This window comes from Hyla sarda, chromosome 2 (genome assembly GCF_029499605.1).
Source record: "Hyla sarda isolate aHylSar1 chromosome 2, aHylSar1.hap1, whole genome shotgun sequence".
In the NCBI taxonomy this organism is placed as follows: domain Eukaryota; kingdom Metazoa; phylum Chordata; class Amphibia; order Anura; family Hylidae; genus Hyla; species Hyla sarda.
Window position 1 is genome coordinate 46,292,747 of NC_079190.1, and position 17,433 is coordinate 46,310,179.

The 17,433-nt window shown below is 43.0% G+C and overlaps 1 protein-coding gene across 17 annotated transcripts in view; it reads right to left on the minus strand.

The window, feature by feature from the left end:
- PARP4 (poly(ADP-ribose) polymerase family member 4) overlaps positions 1–17,433 on the minus strand; it is a 142,419-nt gene that overhangs the window by 31,915 nt on the left and 93,071 nt on the right. For 11 of the 17 annotated variants that reach the window (XM_056561691.1, XM_056561690.1, XM_056561696.1 and 8 more), the window contains 9 exons: positions 13,555–13,659; positions 10,110–10,280; positions 8,995–9,165; positions 8,755–8,841; positions 7,705–7,857; positions 7,463–7,549; positions 6,401–6,562; positions 5,799–5,858; positions 2,988–3,059 (listed from right to left, as the gene is read on the minus strand). In XM_056561691.1, the coding sequence (XP_056417666.1) occupies positions 2,988–3,059; positions 5,799–5,858; positions 6,401–6,562; positions 7,463–7,549; positions 7,705–7,857; positions 8,755–8,841; positions 8,995–9,165; positions 10,110–10,280; positions 13,555–13,659 (1,068 nt within the window). Of the gene's footprint in view, positions 1–2,224; positions 2,297–2,779; positions 2,878–2,987; positions 3,139–4,517; positions 4,572–5,798; positions 5,859–6,400; positions 6,563–7,462; positions 7,550–7,704; positions 7,858–8,754; positions 8,842–8,994; positions 9,166–10,109; positions 10,281–13,554; positions 13,660–17,433 lie in introns of those variants that run through there. The other 6 variants (XM_056561703.1, XM_056561695.1, XM_056561700.1 and 3 more) reach the window with 6 other exon arrangements.

A 17,433-nucleotide genomic window follows, 5' to 3' on the forward strand; every position in this document is an offset into this window, starting at 1 on the left:
TGTATTTATCACGGCATCAGATGGGTTAATGGCAGACATCCGCGCGATCGCGGATGTCCGCCATTACCGGCAGGTCCCTGGCAGGTCCCTGATAGCAGCCGGGACCTGCCGGGCATGACGCGAGCACCACTCCGGTGCTCACGATCATGTTGGCACGTAAATGTACGTCATGGTGCGTTAAGTACCACGTCACCATGATGTACATTTACGTCCATTGTCGTTAAAGGGGTATTCCAGGAATATTTTTTATTTGACTATGCTACAGGGGCTGTAAAGTTAGTGCAGTTCATAATATAGTGTCTGTACCTGTGTGTGATGGTTTTCTCACAACTCTTCTGTGATTTTCACGCCAATATTAATTTTTACCAGCATACAAAATGATTGTTGTCTCTTTTCCCAGCTTGCAATGCGGCCAAGACCTGACCTCACTAGTCAGCTGATGACAGGGAGCCTGTCTGCTTCAATCTGTGGAGTGATCGCTTGGTGGGAGAGAGATCAATCTGCAACTAATGCAACAGCTGTAGGCACCCTGATTGAAAACCACAGGTCTTTTGAATGGATGCAGCTCATTTGTGTTTCAATGGGTGGGGTGGCTGATGTGTGGGAGGGAGGAAAATGGAATTATGGGATTTGTAGTCAAAAAAAGAAAAATCAAACAGGAAATACCAGTTCACAAAAAGCTAGCCACAGTGTTATGGTAATCTCACAACAAAGCCATTTAGCCCCAAGACAAGCGCAGATCCTTCCTAAGCATGTCCATTACTGCCTGCCAGGTACGTACTAAAATCACCTTATGGTGGATAACCCCTTTAACAATGTTTGAACTATGTCCATGTCTCAAGAGGTCACCCTCCCCTTGACATATATATGTGTGTGTGTGTGTGTGTACCTTTATTGGGGAATTTTGGGAGAAAGAGGTGTGTACAGCATGCTGTCTTCTGCTGAACAATGCCACAGGCAAAAGAGCAGACAGGGAATGAATAGAGCAGCTTTGGCAGATTGTTGTGTGGAGAGATAGTCTGCTTTTGTAAAGTAATGGTCTGGCTCTGCACAAGAAAATGGCAGGAGTGCTGCAAGAGGGGAGTATGCAGGATTGGAGGACTGTAGCTGAACGAAACTACAACATTCTGGGAATTGTAGTACTGAGAAACCGCTCAACCAGGAAGCACAGTGATTAATTGACAAAGGAAAAAAAAGACTCACAAAATGTTTTTGTGTGGTTTCAGAACAGTGGCTGACATAAGCAATGCTATATGCTTCTGCAGCATTTTTGTTATTGCTACCTGATGTCAGAATACCCCTTTAAATGTCATGTTCTAGACACACCAATTCCTAACAAACCTCTTAAAACTAATATCTTTCATTGTTGCTTTGAACAAGCTTTTTATTTTAATTATACTTCAGCATACAGGTCAAGACAAAATAAAACTGAAATAAAAAAGCACAAACGGATGCGCTCCGTAGTGTAACACCAAAGGTGAGTTGGTAACGCTAAGTGTGAATTGCGCTTACCACATGAAGTTGTACTCCAACCAAGTACAACAATGGAACAGGGCGTATCATCAAAGGGTATCAGCAGCTTCGTCCCGCTGAAATAGAATCACGATAAAAACAAGCAATCTCCAAGAAGTTAAAAGGATTTATTTCCCATAATGCAACGCGTTTCGCGGTCACCCGCTTCCTCAGGCAGGATGCTTGTTTTTATCGTAAGACAAAATAAAGGGATTCTAGTTATGTTCACCTGTTTTCTACCTAGGCCAAGTCCCAAGTGCTGCGAAGATTTATTATCTTTGGCCTGTGCTGTTGCATATTAGAAGGAACTAACTATTTGTACTGTATTGATGGGATTTACACGATTCTTTGGATGACCAATAAGCACAACCAACTATGCAAGTTAGGGTCTATCCACATTATGCTTTTTGCAGTACATTCACTGAAAAATTCTATAGTGCTCATTAACCCAACCAAAGCGTCAGCTATGCTATTCAGTTCAGAGGTGACCTGCAAAAAAGTACATTGCACAGTATATTCTATTGTATGCCCATACAGTGACACACGGTATATTGGAGGCTTCCTTTCCGCGGTATAAGCTAGAACTATATCTCTGACATGCACTGTAAACAAAGTGTGGTCTTCTGTGTCAATCCTTCTCATGAACGCTTTACAATTCACCATACATCGTAACAGAAATAAATGATATATGTGAGCAGAAAATTATACATACCGGAGAGACACCGCCTGGATAGGAGGAGGAGGGCCAGATGCAGATGTTTTGGACTACATTTCCCATGATGCTCTTACAGCCAAAATGCTGACAAAGCATCATGGGAGATGTAGTTCAAAACATCTTTAGTGCCGAAGGTTGCCTATGCCTGCTCTACCCGTTAGCGGTTGCTGTGTCGCTGTCTCCCAAAGTGAATAACAAAGTTTTCAGAAATCTATGACCTGCAAACTACATTTTCTCTGGAAAAAGTAGAGTCCGTTAGCACGGCGCCCCATCCCATCATTTGGAGGTGGTACATTCTTGGTTGTTTGTATACCTTAGGCCAGTGTTTCCCACCCAGGGCACTTCCAGCTGTTGCAAAACTACAACTCCCAGCATGCCCGGACAGCCAAAGGCTGTCCGGGCATGCTGGAAATTGTAGTTTTGCAACAGCTGGAGGCGCCCTGGTTGGGAAACACTACCTTAGGCTAGGTTCACAAGGTCGGAAAAAGTGCAGAATGTCCTATGGAAAACAATTCCACACATTTGACTTACCCGGCGGGTGCTAGGACTGTTTGGAAATGTATATTACATTGTATGCCCATACAGTGACACACGGTATATTGGAGGCTTCCTTTCCGCAGTATAAGCTAGAACTATATCTCTGACATGCACTGTAAACAAAGTGTGGTCTTCTGTGTCAATCATTCTCATGAACGCTTTACAATTCACCATACATCGTAACAGAAATAAATGATATATGTGAACACAAAATTATACATACCGGAGAGACACCGCCTGGATAGGAGGAGGAGGGCCAGTTGCAGATGTTTTGGACTACATTTCCCATGATGCTCTTTACAATTCACCATACATCGTAACAGAAATAAATGATATATGTGAACAGAAAATTATACATACTGGAGAGACACTGCCTGGAAGAGGAGGAGGGCCAGATGATATATGTATAAGCTATCCAAAACTGTGTATAAGCTATCCAAATGAATAATATCAATGATTCATAATGTAAGGTTCTTCAGGATTAGAATAAAGGGATCAAGTAAAGCTGTGTAATTCACTGAATTAATCTTTTACATTCACCATCAGAATTGTGAAATTTATATTAAAGGAAAACTGTCACATGTTTGCTGCCGCACTAAACACAGGTACTGATGGATAGTGCCGGAGACTCTGATTCCTATTATCCCTACCTTGGCCGGATCCGCCCAGCCGTTCGCCCGCAATCTTCGTTTTATTATCTGGAAATGTGGCTGTAACTGGCACGGCGGGGTTTCTGTAGCTTAACTTGCACTGACGTCAGCACCGCCCACTTATGAATATTCATCCCCCAGTTAGGAGCGACGAAGAGAGGGAGAGCTGGAAGGAGGGGGATGAATATTCATAAGCGGGTGGCGCTGTGGACGGGTGGCGCTGACGTCAGTGCAAGTTAAGCTACAGAAACCCTGCCCGTGCCAGTTACAGCCGGATTTCCAAGTATAATAAAGCTAAGAGTGCGGGAGAACGGCCGGGCAGATCCGGCCAAAGTAGGGCTCATAGGAATCAGAGTCTCCCGCACTATCCATCAGTACTTGTGGTTAGTGCGGGAGCAAACATGTGACAGTTTTCCTTTAAACCCAACCCCACAACTGTGTGTTGGAGTCCATAAGTAGGAGGAATAGAGTTTTGAAGGTGGCAATATTTCAAACAAAATATTGGAGGATGTGGTAAGTAAAACCAACCCTTAACACAGTGATCTCTGAGGTCTGGAGGCCTAACTACTGTCCCTGTTGTCAATAGTGGGTGGGTGTGGGTATACATCTGTCTGCATTTTAAAGGATTTTTTTTTTATTATGTATTATAAATTTAACAAAAAAATCACCAAAATCACTCTCCGCCTGTCAATCCCTTCATCAGTGGTCTTCAACCTGCGGACCTCCAGATGTTGCAAAACTACAACTGTCCGGGCATGCTGGGTGTTTTAGTTTTGAAACCTCTGGAGGTCCGAAGGTTGAAGACCACTGATGAAGGGATTGACAGGTGGTGATGATGAAGGGGGGGGATGATGACGAAGGCCGCAGTGTTCTTCAACGTGCGGACCTCCAGAAGTTTCAAAACTGCAACTCCCAGCATGCCCGGACAGCCGATGGCTGTCCGGGCATGCTGGGAGTTGTAGTTTTGCAACATCTGGAGGTCCGCAGGTTGAAGACCACTAATGAAGGGATTGACAGGCGGTGATGATGAAGGGGGGATGATGACGGGGGTCTGGATGATTACATGGGGGGTTGATGTATTTCCCACCCTAGGCTTATAGTTGAGTCAATAACTTTTCCTAGGTTTTTGGAGGAGGACCAGGAAATCTGTGTATAAGCTATCCAAAAGAATAATATCAATGATTCATAATTCAATATTCTCATGTTTGATGCATTCTATATAAGGTTCTTCAGGGTTAGAAATAAAGGATTGTAGTAGGGTTGTGCAATTTACTGAATAATCTTTTATATTCACCATTGCGAAGAATGATTTTGATCATAATTGTGAAATCAATATTAAACCCAACCCCACAACTGCATGTTGGAGTCCATAAGTAGGAGGAACAGGGTTCTGAGCGGTGGCAATATTTCAGACAAAATATTGGAGGATGGTGTAAGAAAAAGCAGAAAGGGGCACTCCTGTGGAAAAAAAAAAGTTTCAACTCAACTGGTGCCGGAAAGTTAATCAGATTTGTAAATTACTTCTATTAAAAAAAATCAGCTACTGTTTGCTCCAGAGGAAGTTGAGTTGCTTTTTTCTGTCTGACCACAGTGCTCTCTGCTGACACCTCTGTCCATGTCAGGAAATGCCTGGAGAAGAAGAGGTTTGCTATGGGGATTTGCTCCTGCTCTGGACAGTTCCTGACATGGACAGAGGTGTCAGCAGAGAGCACTGTGGTCAGACTGGAAAGAACGACTCAACTTCCTCTGTAGTATACAGCAGCTGATATGTACTGGAAGGATTAATATTTTTTTTTATAGAAGCCAGTTTCTTTCTGGAGCCAGTTGATATGAAAAAAATAGTTTTACAACATAGTACCCCTTTAACACCGTGATCTCTGAGGTCTGGAGGCCTAACTACATGTCTGGCTATTTAAACCTGCAGTGCGCTTTTAGACCTTTCCAGTGAAAGACTTTGTCTAGTGACCAGCATTCTTATAGTAAGTTAATTCTTGGCTTTCTGACCCTTCTTCTGTATTTACGTCTTGGTACCTCAACAAATACTGTTGCTGACCCGGCAAGTTTTGACCCTGACTTCTGTATGTTTGTTTAGTTTAATTTCTGTTAGTTTTGTGTGCCTCCAGCTGTTTCCCGACCTTGTTAGTGTTTTGTAGTTTATTATTTTGACTTTCTGCAGCTCCTGCGCGTTTATAGGGAGGGACTGTCCCGTTGTTGTGGACCTGTTGTTTAGGGCGGGTACGCAATAGGCAGAGACAGAGTGTTTGGTCTAGAATAGGGCTGCACTCTATCCCTGCCCAACGTGGCAGACACACTGTATAACAGAAATAAACAGAACAGTTTGTAACAGAAATACATGATATATGTAAACACATAATTATACATACCGGAGAGACACCACAGACTGGAGGAGGAGGAGGAGGAGGACCAGGGAACCTGTGTATAAGCTATCCAAAAGAATAATATCAATGATTCATAATCCAATATTCTCATGTTTGATTTATTCTATATAAGGTTCTTCAGGATTAGAAATAAAGGATTGTAGTAGGGTTGTGCAAATCAATGAATTAATCTTTTACATTCACCATAGCGAAGAATGATTTTGATCATAATTGTGAAATCAATATTAAACCCAACCCCACAACTGCATGTTGGAGTCCATACGTAGGAGGAACATGGTTCTGAATGGTGGCAATATTTCAGACAAAATAATGGAGGATGGGGTAAGTAAAACCAACCCTTAAAAGTGACCTCTGAGGTCTGGAGGCCTAACTAGTCTCCCAGCTGTCAACTGACTGCTAGATCAGTAGTGGGTGGGTGTGGGTATATCTGTCTTCTATCTAAAAGAATAACAATGATTTATAATGAATTGTTCTCACTGAATTAATTCATTATTCATTCACTATGTTAGTAAAGCATGATTCTGATTTTGATTAGAATTGTGAAATCAATCCATAAATAACTTATGTGAACAGGAATGTATACTTACCGACAAGTCCTGGGCCATGGCTGGTGCTTCCGACTCTACTGCAGGTACCCAGGATTGAGGTAAAAGATCAGCTCTGTACTCTTCTGTGCTACTGCTCATTGGGGCATATCCAACCATTCTTCTTTTTGGGACTGCCTTAAGAACATAAGCCGAGGGATATTGCTACATAAAAGAACAATAACATTTATAATCAATTATTCCCTTGTAAATGCATTCTATGTATTAGGTTTCAGGATTACACAAAGGGATTCGGGTAGGGTTGTGCGATTCACTAAATTAATCACTAAATTAATTTGACATTACAGTAAAGCACAATTCTAATTTTGATCAGAATTGAAAAATCGATATTACCCCAACCCCCAGCAGTGAGGTGGAGTCTCTAAGGATGAGATTCATCAAAACCTGTGCAGTGAAAACGTTTTGCAGTTGCCCATAGCAACCAATCAGATCGCTTCTTTAATTTAATAAAATACCTCTGAAAAATTAAAGAATTCATCTGATTGGTTGCTATAGGCAACAGCACCACTTTCCCACTGCACAGGTTTTAACAAGTTAGGGTAACAGGATTCAGACAATCCAAGGAGAAGGAAGTGCTGGAATGACTTATTTTTTGGGGCATTTTTTGTAGCATGTTAGGGTGGACTGACCAGTAACCATTTGTACTGTATTGATGAGGTTTTCATAATACTTTGGATGGCCAATACGAGCAAAAACTATGCATAAATTAGGCTCTGTTTACTTAACATTTTTCCAAGCAGATTCACCCAAAAAAATTATAGGGTCCATTAACCCAACCTACAGTGTGTCCTTTTCATGTGTCAGGGATGTATGTATTGGCATACAATTTTTTACTGTATGGAAAAGCATAGTCAACTAGTCTATATAATACAGAGGCGACCTGGAAAAAAAGCACACCGCACAATATATTCCATTGTATGCCCATATAGTGACATCAGAGGTCTCATCTCTGGGATATACAGTATGTTGTCCTAATAAACACTTTACAGTTCACCATACATTGTAATGGAAATAAATGACATATGTGAACAAAAAAGTACACACCGAAGAGTCCTGGATACTGGGTGGTGCTGTGGACACTGCTGAAGCGAGGGAACCAAAGATTCCAGGAGAAGGAAGAGAATGAGGAAGCTATCCAAAAGAATAATATCAATGATTTATAATAAATTGTTCTCGCTGAATTAATAGTATTCATTCGCTTTGTTAGTGATGCATGATTCTGATTTTGATCTAAATTGTGAAATCTATCCATAAATAACATATGAACAGAACAGGAATGTACGTACCGAACGTACCGACAAGTCCTGGGCCATGACTGGTGCTGGCATCCATGCTGGAGAAACCCCAGTATGATGTAAAAGATCGGCACTTGCTTTCACTGTGCTTCTTTTTTCCGGGGCTGCCTTAGGTATTTCAGGAGGAGAAGGCCTTAAATATTGCTACATAAAAAAACAATAACAATCATTTATAATCAATTATTCCCATTTTAATATATTCAATGTATTGAGTTTCAGGATTACACAAAGGGATTCGAGTAGGGTTGTGCGTATACACTAAATAAATCACTAAATTCATTTGACATTTCGGTGAAGCACAATTCTAATTTTGATCAGAATTGTGAAATTGTTTCCCATAGCAACCAATCAGGTTGCTTCTTTTATTTAATAAAATACCTCTTAAAAATAAAATATTTCATCTGATTGGTTGCTATGGGCAACTGCACCACTTTCCCTCTGCACAGGTTTTGACATAAGTTAGGGTAACAGGATTCAGACAATCCAAGGAGAAGGAAGTGCTGGAATGACTTATTTTTTTGCGCTTGTTCTGTAGCATGTTAGGGTGGACTGACCAGTAACTTTTGCACTGTATTGATGGTGTTTCCATAATACTTTGGATGGCAAATACGAGCAACAACTATGCATAAATTAGGCTCTGTTTACTTAACATTTTTCCCAGCAGATTCACCCAAAAAATTTATAGGGTCCATTAACCCAACCAATAGAGTGTCCTTTTCATGTGTCAGGGATGTATGTGTTTGCATACAATGTTTTACTGTATGGAAAAGCATAGTCAACTAGTCTATACAATACAGAGACGACCCACAAAATAAGTACAATGCACATTATATTCCATTGTATGCCCATATAGTGACATACGTCAGAGGTCTTCTCTCTGGGGTATACAGTATGTTAAAACTGTATTTCCAATGTTTCCTTCTGACATATACTGCAAACACGGTGTGTCCCTATGCATCAGCTGTCCTTATGAATGCTTAGCAGTTCACCATACGTTATAACAAAAACAAATTACATATGTGAACAAAAAAGTATGCATACCGAAAGGGCCTGGAAACTCGGTGGTGCTGCTGACACTGCTGAAGCTGGGGAACCAAAGATTCCAGGAGGAGGAACAGGACAAGGAAGCTATCCAAAAGAATAATATCAATGATTTATAATCAATTGCTCTCACTGGAATAATCTTACTTATATGATATGTTAGTGAAGCATGCATTCTGATTTTGATCTGAAGAGTGAAATCCATCAATAACAGATATGTGAACAGGAATGTATGCGTACTGACAAGTCCTGGGCCATGACTGGTACTGCCGGTGCTGCTGCAGGTCGCCAAGATAGAGGTAGATCGGCACTGTCCTCGCTTGTGCTACTGCTCAATGGTTCAAATCCAAACATTTGCAATCTTTCTAGGGCTGCCCCATGCCTCTCAGGAGGAGAAGCACGGTCACCTTGCTACACAAAAGAACAATAACAATAATTTATAATCACTCATTCTCATGTTAATGCATTCTATGTAGAGGGGTTTAGGATTAGAAAGAGATAGGACTGTGCGATTCACTAAATTAATCATTACATTTATCTGCCATTTCGGTAGTATGGGCAACTGCACCACTTTTCCTCTGCACAGGTTTTAAAAGGGGGGTCGACCACGCTCCTCATGACATCTTGAGCACGCCCCTCGATGCAAGTCTATGGGAGGGGGCGTGACGACAGTCACGCCCCCTCCCATAGACTTGCATTGAGGGGCTGTGGCCATGACATCACAAGGGGCGTGGTGACCCCCGCAGCGCGAAAGCAGCGTTCAGAACATTTTGTTCCAAACGCTGGCCAGTAGAGTGTCCCTTTAATAAATCTCCCCCCATAAATTAGGGTAACAGGGTTCAAAAAATCCCAGGAGGAAGAAGTGCTGGAATGACTTTAGGGCCTATTCTGTAGCATGTTAGGGTGGACTGACCAGTAACTATTTGTACTTGATTGATGGGGTTTCCATAATACTTTGGATGACCAATGAAAGCAACAACTGCTGTATATATTAATTAGGCTCTGTTTACATGACGTTTTTCTCAGCACGCTCACCGAAAGCATCTATAAGGCCCATTTACCCAACATATGCCAAAAAAGTGTCCTTTTCACATGAAAGAGAGAAATGTGTTGGCATCCAATTTTTTTTTACTCTATGGAAGAATATAGTCATCTAGGGTATTTAATACAGAGACGACCCGCATGAAATGGATACTGCATTGTGTATTTCATTGTATGCCCATACAGTGACATATGCTGGAGGCTTCTGAGGTATTTGCTAGGACTGCATCATCTTCTGCATCAAATGTCCTTATAAACGTTTTACAACTCACCATAAATTGTAACAGGAATAAATGACATGTAAACACACATACCAAAATGGACTTGGCCCTGATTGGTGCCGACAACAAGGCTTGAGGTTCGCAGGATTGACTTAAAAGTTCCGCACTGTCCTTTAATGGTGAACGTAAGCCTTTCAAACTACGCCTAGCCAATTTTCTTGGGACTGCCGCAGACATTTCAGGAGGAGAAGCACTGTTACTTTGCTACACACAAAAAAAAAAAATTTAGAATCAATTATTTTCATGTTTAATGCATTCTATGTATAAGGTTTTAGGATTAGAAAGGGGATTGAAGTAGAATTGAGCGATTCACTAAATTATTCGTATTTATTTGGCATTTTAGTAAAGCACAATTCTAAACTTAATTTGAATTTTGAAATAAATATTACCCCAGCCCCCACATCAGTGAAGGTGGAGTCCATAAGTTGGGGTAAGAGTGTTCAGAAAGGTGGTGTGGGGAAACAGAGAACGCTATGATGGATGTGTGTGATACAAACCTAGATAAGCCCAAAGGTAAAAATTGTGGAAGAAGAATTGGAGGCTGGGGTAAGTAGAACCAATGTTTAACTTAATGGCCACTGAGGACTGGAGGCCAAAGCTGGTTGGAGATTGTGGCTGTGCATTGAAAATACAGTAAAACTTCTTTAAAACAACCACTGAAAATTGAATTGTCTTCTGGGGAGTGGTCTTCTCAAAGACAATGGGCACTATGAAACTAAAAATTATTGTAACCAAACATATAAACAAGTATAGATTGCTGAAATATCAAATAATCAAACGCCTAAAAAAATGTCTTACAATACACAAAATACCAAAGAATGCAAATTTTTATTGAAGAAATATACAAATATGAATAAAATCAAAATACATGAGCATGGTGCACAGGACAGAGAATACAGGAGGCAGAGGCCAAATAAACATTGGAAATGGAATGACTATGTCTGCATGGAAATGGTAGACTATATACCAACAGTATAGTACATATAATAATGTGAATCACAATGGTATAGACTACAAAAATGCATATATAGAACCATGAGAATAACCCAATGTAGAGCCAGATGCTGCCTGCACTTACCCCAAAGTACGTTTCGCGCGGCTGCGATTCGTCAGGTAGTCTATACTAGAGATGAGCGAACTTACAGTAAATTCGATTCGTCACAAACTTCTCGGCTCGGCAGTTGATGACTTATCCTGCATAAATTAGTTCAGCTTTCAGGTGCTCCCGTGGGCTGGAAAAGGTGGATACAGTCCTAGGAGACTCTTTCCTAGGACTGTATCCACCTTTTCCAGCCCACCGGAGCACCTGAAAGCTGAACTAATTTATGCAGGATAAGTCATCAACTGCCGAGCCGCGAAGTTCGTGACGAATCGAATTTACTGTAAGTTCGCTCATCTCTAGTCTATACCATTGTGATTCACATTATTATATGTATTATACTGTTGGTATATAGTCTACCATTTTTATGCATTACATAGTCATTCCATTTCCAATGTTTATTTGGCCTCGGCCTCCTGTATTCTCTCAGTCCTGTGCACCATGCACATGTATTTTGATTTTATTCATATTTGTATATTTATTCAATAACAATTTGCATTCTTTGGTATTTTGTGTATTGATGACATTTATTTAGGCGTTTGAAACTAAAAATTTGTAACAAAAAAAAATCAGGTCTGGACTAGTGCTGGGCGGTATACTGGTTCATACCGAATACCGAAATTTTTCTCCTGCACGATATGAATTTTTACCATACCTCAATACCGGTTGAGCCCCCCCAAATGAATGGATTATCAGCTGCAGCGCACTGTCCCCGCATCATATGTGACCCGTGGGCGCTGTTCTGCTTCTCTTCCCCCCCCAGTTTATCAGCCCAGAGCTGCACTGTCCCCCACATCGGGGAACTAATCATATGTCACCCGCGGGCGCTGCTCTCCTTGTCCTCCTGTGAGTTAAGGCCACCAGCGCTGGAAATCTGTACTGTACTACATATTCCTTGTGCCCGGGCTGAAAAAATAAACAAAATAAACGTTATCACACTTTCCTACGTTCCCCTGTTGCTCCGGTAATGGCCTCACGCTGGCAATGGGATTGTCACAGAGCCGTCAGCCTATCACCGGCCGCAGCAATGTCCCACCTCGGCCGGTGATAGGCTGAGCGCACTGTCATGTAAGGAGTCGGCCTGCTTCTTACATGACAGTGCGCTCAGCCTATCACCAACCGAGGCGGGAAATGGCTGCAGCCGGTGATAGGCTGACGGCTCTGTGACAATCCCATTCCCAGCGTGATGCCGTTACCGGAGCAACGGGGGAACGTAGGAAGGTGAGTTAAAGTTTATTTTGTTTATTTTTTCAGCCCGGGCACAAGTAATATGTAGTACAGTACAGATTTCCAGCACCGGCGGGCTCGCAACTCACAGGAGGACGAGGAGCGCAGCACTTGCAGGTGACATATGATTAGTTCCCCAATGTGGGGGACAGCGCAGCGCTGTCACGCCCCCTCCCATAGATTTGCATAGCGGGGGTGACATCACACAGAGGCGGAGTTATGACGTCACCATACTCCGGCCCTGTGGTCGCCACCTGGCTGTTTGTGAGCTGGCACCGCGGCGTGCAGCTCAAACAGGTGGGAGGCGAACACAAGATTGTGGGGGTCCCCAGCGGCGGGACCCTCGCGTTGAGACATCTTGTCCCCTTATCCTTAGGGGATAAGATGTTTCAGGGCCGGAGTATCCCTTTAATAAAAAGGGTGATGCACTAGATTTATTTTATTAATTTATGTACATAATCCACTGCAGATTTTCTGCAGCAAATATTCTGCATTGAAAAAAGGAACAACAAAAGTTCGGCAGCAGATTACGCACATGTGAACGTACATAAAGGGGCCCCTTCACACTATGGAATATCCGCAGATATTTCAGATATGTTGTATGCAGCAGCGGCCGCTAATATCAGTCGCCACTAGGACTGCTCGGACATGCGCCATCTCCATTACAGGCTATGCATTGGGAAGCTGGTTGCAACAAATTTCCAGAATTGGAATTTCTCCACTACAGAAAATCCTCAGCTCAGAAATGTCATAGTGTGACTGGGCCCTAAGGGTACATTGACATGTATATAATCTGCTGCAAATTTTCTGCTGTGGAAAATATGCAGCACATTAACTGCAGACCCATTAAAATCAATGGGCAGCGACAATATCTTCTGCAGATTTTCTGGATTATATACTTGTGAACATACCCGGAGGACTCCTGCTGGCGGAATTTTCAGCGGCAGAATGTCCGCTGTAGAAAATCCACCACAGACCCCATTGACTTAAAGTACATTTCTGACATATATTTATACGGCAAATACGGTGTGTGGCCCTATGTATCAGTTCTTATGTGCACTTTACAATCCTCCACACATTGTTACAGAAATATTTGAACTTGTATGAACACAGAATAAAACAGAATACTGTACCACTGATCACTTTATTTACCTTAGGGAAATGTTCAGACAACACTGGACAGGATTGAACTGAAATCTCTATTTCCTCCAGTATTTGGTATGCCATAGCTTCATATGGTGTATAATCGTAGACGCCCTACACAAAAGAATAATAATATCACATTTCATAATAAACATAATCTCATAATAAACACATTCTATGCAGGAACATAACATTTTTAGGCTGCGTTAGGCTACATTCACATTATGCAATTTGCATAATCGCTGAAAAATCTTTTTTTTGCCGTAAATCTTTTTTTGCTGTGAACACAGTCTTAGATTAAAAAAAGAATCACAGTTCTTGTGGCTTTACTGCAATGTCAGAGATAGCCAATGGACAAATGTGGCACTGCTTCTTGGGGGGAGGGAGAAACAATTTTTTTTCCCTGAAATCCTGGATAATTGCTTTAAAAGAACATACACATATTGGCCCAGATTTATCAAACTGTTTGAGAGAAAGAATAGAGTGATTTTCCTACAGCAACCAATCACAGCTCAGCTAACAAGCTGTGGTAAAGTGAAATCTGAGCTGTGATTGGTTGCTGTGGGTTTGATAAATCTGTACAATTGTCAAGTAACTAGGAATATTAGGCCTAAGCAGGGACACTATAGTTACTAGAGATAAGCGAGCCGAACCCGACAAACCCAGATTCTACCTGAATTTCACATTTTGCTTGGCTCATCGAACTTCCGAACTTTTCCTGGTTCAAAAAAGCGCAAAATTACATAAAAAGTGTGGCATTTTGGCGCCCAGAGAAAGCAGGAAGGGCACGGGGTGGTGACATGACGTCAGGGTGACCAGCATATTACATGAAAACCCAGGTTATCATATGATTTGCTGGTTTATGTGTTAGTCAGCTCCAACAGCAAATAGGAGACAACAAGGGGGTAGGGACTTTTTACGCAGCTTTAAGCATGAGCCTGTGGAGATTTTATGTCAGTCACGGAGGGACACAGAGCAAGAGACAGACACAGACAGAGAGAGACCGAGATACAGACAGTGTGTGTGTGTGTGTGTGTGTATGTGTGTGTGTGAATAGGAGCCTGAATGCTCCAGAATTCAAAAAGCCTTATACAACAAAACTGAACTCCGGTGGAAAACAAATGTTTTCAACTGGTGCCAGAAAGTTAAACAGATTTGTGAATTACTTCTATTAAAAAATCTGAAGCCTTCCAGTACTTATCAGCTGCTGTATGCTCCAGAGAAATTTGTAAATTTCTTTCCAGTCTGACAACAGTGCTCTCTGCTGACACCTCTGTCCATGTCATGAACTGTCCAGACAACAGTGGAAGCAAATCCCCATATAAAAACCTCTCCTACTCTGGACAGTTCCTGACAAAGACAGATTTGTCAGTAGAGAGCACTGTGGTCAGACTGGAAATAACTTCACAAATTTCTCCGTAGTATATCTGTAGTTTATGCAGATGATAAGTACTGGAAGGGTTGATAAAGAGAAGTGGTTTACAACTCTGTTTAACTTTCTGGAGCCAGTTGATTTGAAAACATTTTTTTTTCCACCAGAGTTCCCCTTTAAGCAAAGCTGTGGCTGACCTGTATGATACCAGAACATATTGAAAGCACCATAAATGTAGCACAGCGGCTTTGCTTACATTTTCGGGGATTATTCGTGCACACAAATCTACCTGGCTGTGACATAGCAGTGTAGATTCAACCCTTATTAGCCTTGTAAAGCCGAACCTCATTTTAACATTTTTTTTAATTTTTTTTATAGTTTCAACCAGGCCTACACATACAAAACCCATGAACCCCCAAAAATAAATATTTTTTTCAAGCTCTTTATACAAAAGCTATTTCTTCTTTACTATTTTGGGACACCAATACTATTTCAACTCCCAAAAAGGGAAAGTTTTTGGAATGCTTGGAAAAATCCATGACATCTTCTTTACTTGCCAGACTGAAAACCTGTTGCTGCTCCCAAAATGGGAAAATTTTTGGAGCGCCTTGAAAGATTCACGCCTTCTTCTTCACTTGGCAGACTTATAACCTATCGCTACTCCCAAACAGGGATAATTTTTTGGAACGCTTGGAAAAATCCATGCCGTCTTCTACACTTGCCAGACTCAAAATCTGTTGCTGCTCCCAAAAGGGGAACATTTTTGGAGGGCCTGGAAAAATTCATGCCTTCTTAACCCCTTAAGGACACATGACGTTCTCATACGTCTCCATTTCCGAGTCCTTAAGGACACATGACGTATGAGAACGTCATGTGTTTTACCGGCCCCCCGCAACCATCTGGAGCGGAGCCGGTCCCCGATGCCTGCTGAAATCGTTCAGCAGGCATCGGGGCATATCGCCCAGGGGGGTCATTATGACCCCCCATGTCGGCGATGGCCGCAGATCGCTGGACAATTCAGTCCAGCGATCTGCGGCGGATTCCGGGTCAATCGGGTCTCCAGTGACCCGGTGACCCGGAATTATTGGCTGATCGGGGCCGTCAGAGACGGCCCCGATCAGCCAGAGCCAGCAGGGGTGAGGTGGCACTGGTGCCACCTCACGATCGCCCTGATTCGTCGGCCGGATTACCGGCCGACCAATCAGGGCGCCTGCTGCGGGTGTCACTCCCGCAACCCGCTCCGCCCCTCTTCCGGAGGACGTGAGCGGGTGCGGGAAGACGACCCCCGGTGCTGGGGACGCCGATCCCCGGCGTCCCTGTTGGGATCGGGGCCCCAGGAGCAGCGGCGGCGGAGACGACGAGGGACTGACCTGTGCGGCGAGGATCGTTGGAGGTGAGTGACAGCCTCCTGCTGTTGCTTAGCAACAGCTCCCAGCATGCAAAAAGGGCATGCTGGGAGCTGTAGTTATGCAACAGCAGGAGGCAGACCACCACAACTCCCAGCATGCCCTTATGGGCATGCTGGGACTTGTAGTTTTGCAACAGCTGGAGGCACATTCTTTCTATGGAAAAGTGTACCTTCAGCTGTTGTGTAACTACAACTCCCAGCTTGCACAATCAGCTAAAGTGCATGCTGGGAGTTGTAGTGGTGCATCTGGTGGTTGCATAACTACAACTCCCAGCATGCCCGTTGGCTGTCGGTGACTGCTGAGAGTTGTAGTTTTGCAACAGCTGAAGGCACACTGAGTTAAGTAGTAAACCAGTGTGTCTCCAGCTGTTGCATAACTACAATCCCCAGCATCCCCAGCCAAAGTAGTATGCCTCCAGCTGTTGCATAACTACAACACCCAGCATGCCCTTCCGCTGTCCGTACATGCTGGGGGTTGTAGCTTTTGCAACAGCTGAAGGCACACTGGTTGCAAAACACTGAGTTTGTTACCAAACTCGGTGTTTCACAACCAGTGTGCCTCCAGCTGTTGCAAAACTACAACTCCCAGCATGCACTGATAGACCGTACATGCTGGGAGTTGTAGTTTTGCAACAGCTGGATGTTCCCCCCCCCCCCAATGTGAACGTACAGGGTACACTCACATGGGCGGAGGATTACAGTTAGTATCCGGCTGCAAGTTTGAGGTACGGCAAAATTTCTGCCGCATCTCAAACTGCCAGCGAGAAACTACTGTGAACCCCCCGCCCGTGCGACTGTACCCTAAAAACACTACACTAACACACAATAAAATAAAAAGTAAAAAACACTACATACACACACACCCCTACACAGCCCCCCTCCCCTCCCCAATAAAAATGAAAAACGTCTGGTACGCCACTGTTTCCAAAACGGAGCCTCCAGCGGTTGCAAAACTACAACTCCCAGCATGCACTGATAGACCGTACATGCTGGGAGTTGTAGTTTTGCAACAGCTGGATGTTCCCCCCCCCCAATGTGAACGTACAGGGTACACTCACATGGGCGGAGGATTACAGTAAGTATCCGGCTGCAAGTTTGAGCTGCGTCA